The 7,261-nt window shown below is 36.6% G+C and overlaps 1 protein-coding gene across 13 annotated transcripts in view; it reads right to left on the bottom strand.

Moving 5' to 3' along the window:
* Positions 1-7,261, bottom strand: part of DGKI (diacylglycerol kinase iota) — a 445,403-nt gene that overhangs the window by 197,435 nt on the left and 240,707 nt on the right. For all 13 annotated transcript variants that reach the window (XM_032275881.1, XM_032275878.1, XM_032275879.1 and 10 more), the window contains 2 exons: positions 2,925-3,007; positions 1,119-1,179 (listed from right to left, as the gene is read on the bottom strand). In XM_032275881.1, the coding sequence (XP_032131772.1) occupies positions 1,119-1,179; positions 2,925-3,007 (144 nt within the window). The remainder of the gene's footprint in view (positions 1-1,118; positions 1,180-2,924; positions 3,008-7,261) is intronic.

Here is a 7,261-nt window from a genome sequence, read left to right as displayed (position 1 = left end):
GAAAACAGATGAGGTATAATAAACAGGAGAAAATATATCCATGATATTAACCTTCAGCCCAACTCCACCTTTTCTTTATAAATGGATACAAACATACAGACAGATAGAAGGAAGAGGTTCTAATGTTCAATGGCAGAGTAGGGTGAATACAGTTAGCAACAGTGTATTATATATTTCAAAGTAGCTAAAAAAACTTGAAATATTCCTAATTCATAGAAATGATACTCTAAGTAATGAATACCTCCAAACCTTGACTTGATCATTATACATTCTATGCATATAACAAAATATCACACATACCCCATATACATGTAAAATATACCAACAAAAAAAGAATAAAAATTGGACCAATTAATAATCTTTAAGGCAAAACGATAGTAAATATTCTGAGTTGTATTTCTACTAGTAAAAAAAAATGCAATAATTCAATTGTGTTCATGCATTTCTCCTTACTATGACCAAATTATTAAGAATAAATGGAAAGGGCTAGACGTGGTAACTCACACCTGTAATCTCAGCATTTTGGGACACTGAGGTGAGCAGATCACCTGAGGTCAGGAGTTCAAGACCAGCCTGGCCAACATGGTGAAACCCTATTTCTACTAAAAATATAAAAATTAGCCAGGTGTGGTGATCGGTGCTTATAATTCCAGCTACTTGGGAGGCTGAGGCAGGAGAATTGATGGAACCCGGGAGGCGGAGGTTGCAGTGAGCCAGGATGGCACCACTGCACTCCAGCCTGGGCAACAGAATGAGATTCCATATCAAAAATAAGTAAGTAAATAAATAAAAACAAATGGAAACAGGTCGGCTTATATTTTAAAATGAATTTAACTATCTATAATCTTCATTTGAATGATTTGACCACATCCCTACCTCATGGAACAGGAAATAATACAGCATAGTTGAGGGAGTGAAGCACACATTAGCAGGATCAAGTATATATTCTTGAAGACAATAACAAAGTCCCCTGTTACTCTTAGGAGCTTTGATTCACCTGAGAGATATATGTGTGTTAGGGGATTGGAAAGACTGGGAATGAATAAAAAGAACTGCCACAAGAAAACAATAAGAAAGACAGAATTGGCAGAGAACTGGATTCTCTTTCAGGGACCTACCGTTCCATCCCCACCACAGGCCAGAATTCGCAGATTTGGGACTTTCCTATACAATTCAAGCCTGTAGAGGAAACAGAAGAAAAAGTAAACAAAGAACATTTCACTGGCTAGAGCAGAGAGAAAAACAGTGAACAACATGGGTGAGGGTGGTGTCCACTGGAGAAAATGTATAATCATGAGGATGACAATGCTATCATAGGTCCCAAGTAACCACAGGAGGAATGACTCCCACAAGTGGAACAGGTGTAGGCAGTAGGCATTATTTTTGCATGGCCAACATTGGAATTTAAGGGATTTTCGGGTGTCCTAGTTTTTTATTTCTCATAATTTCTATTACATGTCAACATTATTTTCCTCATTCATTTTGACTTCCTTCTCTTTCTTTTATGTAAGAAATTTTTTTCAGCAAGATGGGAGGCTTCCCTACCACCATTTTTACCACGTCTACAACTCTGTCCAGTCTCTCTCTCAGCTCAGTCACTTACACACCACTTATACCTCCAACCCAAAGTGGGAAGATTGACTGATTTTATTTCAAACTTGCCTGCTTGAAATAAGATCATTTGTCTTTCCTGTTGGCTCTCAGGAAAATGCAGGGACACTGCCCCTGCTCAATCTTTTGCTTAGGTAAAGCTGCTAGTGGCTGTAATCTAGAAAACATCACCTGTTGAGATCACAAATTATGTTTTTTTTCCTGAAAATATTTCCTGTCCTACCATGTTCTTTATGGTCACGTATGAAGTATCTCTCTGGGGTCTAACTAAAGCGATAACATCTTAAGAAAAATAAGTTCCTAAAATGGCACATCCCAGGATAGCAGATTTGCCTTAGCACAATCAAGTACAGAAAAAAAATTAAAATATATGTGTACATTATATACATATACACACGGAGAGAGAGAGAGAATCTTACAGCAAACTCAACTGGCAAAGAAATTTATACATTAAGAAAATAAACTAATTTTCATGTTTCCTAATCTCCTGCATGCTTAAAATATGTAACTTATCTATTTTATATAAGAATACTATTTCTCTAGAAATAATCTTTTCCGCTGATATTGTTGGTTATTAAAAAAAATAGCTGGTATCCTTATGTTGTAATATTTATCAGATAATATCTGAACTATCCTAGTAGATGAGCTTCAAACAGGGTACCAGGAAACCAGAGAATAGCAGAAGTGCCCTTGGTCTTTCCCACTGTGTGCCTCTCCACCAAAGGGGAGAAAAGGATATGGGTCACCTACAACCTAGACTTTATTTTACATACTTCTAACAAAAGCAGATAATGAGATTTCTGAGAAGCTCAGAAAAGGAACTGAGCAGGGATTAATCCATCTTCACCACACTTGTGCAGAGACCTCAGGTATAATCAGCTGATACACACACACACACTCTCACACACTCTTCCCCCAGTTCAAATGTTTATTGACAAACATGGCTCTACCCTCCACAGACATACATTCCCATTAATGTGCATCTCAAAAGTTGTACATGAAGAGATAGAAAAACAATGAGTCCCTTCTCAATTCACAGATTTGCTGAGAACAATCTACAGTTACACATACGTAAGTAACAAACACACTAGAGGTATTCGGTGAGTTAACAGCCTAGAAGATATGTTTTGAAAGGAACCAACCTATTAAAGAGTAGGAGAGAACGTTAGATGAAGTTTTAAAGGAAGGAGAGTACAGGTGAGAAGGTAGATGACATGGTCAGGAAATACCTCACAAGGTAATCAGATACTGAGGCAGAAAGTTCTCACTTGCCTAAAACACATACGGACCGTGGAGAATATTTCGAAACTTACGCATCTTTTGGCCCTTCCTGAGAGAGATCAAAGACTTGCCGTGGATTCAGGTACCACATAAACATCTGCAGGACTTTGGTTCCCTGTAAAAAGTAAACAAATACATAAAAAGGCAATAATAGGAAGAAATTTCCCAATAATAACTGCTCATTTAAAAAATAGATTTTATAATAATTTTTTATTTAAAATAATATGCAGGGCACAGTGGCTCATGCCTATAATCCCAGCACTTTGGAAGGCCGAGGCAGGTGGATGGCTTGAGCCCAGGAGTTTGAGAACAGCCTGGGCAACATGGCAAAATCTCACATCTATGAAAATTGCAAAAATTAGCCAAGTGTGGTGGTGCATGCCTTTAATCCCAGCCCAAGAGGCAGACTGTGCAGTGAGACAAGATCGGACCATAGCACTCCAGCCTGGGTGACAGTAGTGAAATTCTGTCTCAACAAATAAAAATAAGCGAGTGAATAAATGATGAATAAATAATCAAAATACTATCTAATTATAAACAATATAGAAGAGTAGTTAAAATCATTGGCTTTGGCCATAGATATACATAGGTTGAATGTCAGGTTAGATGTTTATCTAACCTGTGTAACACTGGGCAAGTTTCTTAATTTCAATAAAGCTCAGCCCACCTTTTCTTTAATACACAGACAAGAATGACCAGTTTGCAGACTTCTTGCAAGGATTAAAAGCAATAATTTTTGAGAAGTACATCACAGTGTTCAAAATGCAGTAAGTGCTTGATGAATAACATGTGTTTTACTATTATTACTTAATGTATGAAAATCCATATAGAAAAGTTATTCATCAGCCTATGTAATTTAACATTAATTTTGAATTTATTATATAGATTTTTATCTGTATTATATAAAATATGGGCAGTATTAGCTAAGTATTAATATAATTTATGGAAATACTTTTTTTCTAACTGAAGCAAAAGTATCCCAGGCTCCCAGTATATGTATACACACACATACATATGGAAGTTATACATACATAACTTCCTTAGTAAGATCACAGCTTACTTTGACATTTTCAATCTCCATGCCTATATTGGTTTGTTTAAGCCAAACACCTGTCTCTTACATGAACATTTTTGGGGAATTTTAAGTAACTGTGACATTTATAGAGATGATCATTATAGCAGACATAAGGTCACTTTAGAGATCATTTTTAAAGTTGATTGAGCAAACAAAAATGCAAGAAGAATCTTTTTATCAAGCGATACCAAAATAAATTTAAAATTGAGTAGAGTGCCTCATTTTATCACCCATAGCAAATAATATTTGACCAGTCGAGCCGAGTTTGTTGCTCATAATATTGTTGTTTCAGTAGATATAAAAATTGTTCTTTCTTAAAATATCCCTAGGTTTGTATATCTAACAAGCTGTATTTAAGAGTCATCCTAGCATAGTAGAAACGGTGTGAGATTTGAGGTCAAACTAGCCTCAGTGTTCTAAATGAGTAATCATGAGCATTTTTAACCTTGCCAAAATGCAGTATATAAAATAGAAAGGATATCCACCTGCCAGGATGAATATGAGGATTAAATGAATCAGTAACAGTCATGTTTCTAGCATGGTATGTGGCACAAAACAGACCTTTGTTAATGTTAATCCTTTTCTTTTTTTGCAGCCTGTTAATCTATTCATTAAATTACACTTTAGAGCTCACACTCTAAATTATAGCTTATAATTATCACATTGTTACTTCTGTTGTTACATAGGCCAATACAGGTCTTTTGTTGCATGTATCAGCCAAACCTATAATTTAAAAGTTCTGCCTTACCATGTGCTTGCTATAATTTTAGGAATCACATTCTATCTAGTAATTACAACAAATCCTTCAGTTTCACCAAGTGACATATTTTGCTTCCTATCAAATTCAAACATAGATTTAGATATATATACACACTAAATACCGGATCATTTTCCCTCTTCTCTTGCTGAGCCTTGCTATGAAGTGTGTTTGGGATTATGTCGAATAATCTTTTATGTTTAATAGGTAACACAAGAGTTATTTTAATGACCAACTAATTTATAAAACATTCCCAACTGACTTCCTAGAAAATTCACTGTTCAGTTTTAGATTCCTAGAGTGGTTTGAATTGTTGATGTTAATTACCCCCTTCCACCTTTGCTATAGCAGAGTGTGCATCTCAGTTTCAGCTTCTCCTATTATGCAGATATTACTAGGCAATTAACATCTTCCAAAAAAAAATAGAAAGAAAAATCGTTGAGAGGTTGTTTTTCTTAACCTTGAATTTCTCTGAAAGATCTGGGTGGCCACAGAGATGCCATTTCTGCTGCAGTCCGTTGGAATAACATGCCTGCAATTGTGTACAGATAACTTGCATAGCCATGCATGGCTACCCTGTTGAAGTTGACTTTCAGGCATAATATGATCACATCTATTAAAAAGTAATCTTCTTATCAAAATATAGTATTTATTAGCAAACATGATAAGTGTCTAAAAGAAAGCATTTAAAAAATGATCCACCTAGTGGGTGGAGATAAAAAGATGTAACTCACACATTTCAATGAATTCTATTAACTCTGCTGTTACCTCCAGGTTAAGTTAGTATAAGGCTTTGATATGAGTCATTTACTAAATGTAACTGAATGGTCTGACAAATATTAATTCACCGGGAGAAGGGTGATTTGTTTCTTCCTCAATAGCAAGATTAAATCTACTCATTTAGACACCTGTCACTCACTAACAAGTCTCCAATGTTATCACATTGGAGATATCTCATAGTTATCACATGCTATAATGCCAAACATCAAAGCCACAACTTTTGTGCAAGAGTCTAGTTGTCTCTAAATGAAAAAAACAGCTTACATGCCAATCCCAATCCATGGATGTTGTTGTAGAAATACCTCACTGACCACAGAACTTTTTTAGATATTATAAGAATGGGTATTTCCAAGGGCTTAAAACATTACTCTTCCCAGCTGCAGGTATTGGGGAGGGAGTGCAACAGGAGAATACAAATTCCCAAAAAGTGGGTGGATTGAACAAGATTCATTCATTCACCTACTAACTGACAGGCACAGTTTTAAGTAGGAGAATACAAAGATGAATAAGACAGAGATGATCTCACTCACAGAAGAAAGTTCTGTACATTATTGATAAAGGAAAACCTAATGACAATTGTCGCGGGTGTGGAGAAGCAATCAAGAATGGGTCAGTTCAAACAGCACATGAATCTTCATCGAAGTACCATAACTCTAGAGTCGGCTGAAACTCTGCTATGTTACTAAGTCTTGGTTTATATCACACAGGCATAGTCAAGATTACAGAAAGAACAACTGCCCAGACAATAAGAAAGACCTGATGAAAAAAAAAAATTTTTTTTTGAGACGAAGTTTCGCTCTTATTGTCCAGGCTGGAGTGCAATGATACGACCTTGGCTCACTGCAGCCTCTGCCTCCCGGGTTCCATCAATTCTCCTGCCTCCGCCTCCTGAGTAGCTGGGATTACAGGTGCCCGCCACCATGCCTGGCTAATTTTTTGTATTTTTAGTAGAGATGGGGTTCCACCATGTTGGCCAGGCTGGTCTCAAACTTCTGACCTTAGTTGATCTGCCTGCCTGGGACTCCCAAAGTGCTGGGATTACAGGCTTGTGCCACTGCGCCTGGCTTAGAAAAATAAATTAATGAGAAGAAGTGTTTAAGAAATAATTATTTCAAACTGCTTCAAACGATCCAAACAGAATGCCTCATTTATTCCATAAATATGTATTAAGCTTCTATTCTGTCCAAATGTACCATCAGGGTCTCAGAATCTACTGGAAGGAGACCAATATAAAATAATTTAATTCACTAAAGATGGGAACTTCTCTGATACATATGTCTAGAGGCTGAGTGCCCAGAGGAAACACTCTAAGCCCAAGTTGAGAGATTAAAGTGCATCGTAAGTAAAATATCTAAAATGCGTCTTGAAAGATGAGTAGAGTTAACTATTTCTTTCCACCTCAAACAGATGAAGAAGTTTCAGGGTAAAAGCATAAAAGGTGTGAAACAGCAAGACATGCCATGGAAAAGCTACATTCCACTTACTTTTCTGAACCACGATAAAGGAGTTGCGAGAGAAGAGACAGCCGAAGTGAGTTGTAGTTTAAATAATGTATGCTGAGAAGCTTGAGCTTTAATTTATGGAAAACAATGAGTCATTGAAAGGTTTTAATTCAGGGAGTCAGACACTTTTGTTTTTTCAGACCGATCTTTTTTTTTTTTTTTTTTGTGGGGCGAGACTTTTGCTCTGTCCCCCAGGCTGGAGTGAAGTGGTATAATCTCGGCTCACTGCAACCTATTCCTCCCGGGTTCAAGCAA

Source organism: Sapajus apella, unplaced genomic scaffold (assembly GCF_009761245.1).
Source record: "Sapajus apella isolate SASKATOON/1434 unplaced genomic scaffold, GSC_monkey_1.0 scaffold7, whole genome shotgun sequence".
Lineage (NCBI taxonomy): Eukaryota > Metazoa > Chordata > Mammalia > Primates > Cebidae > Sapajus > Sapajus apella.
This window is presented reverse-complemented; position numbering and strand designations above follow the sequence as displayed.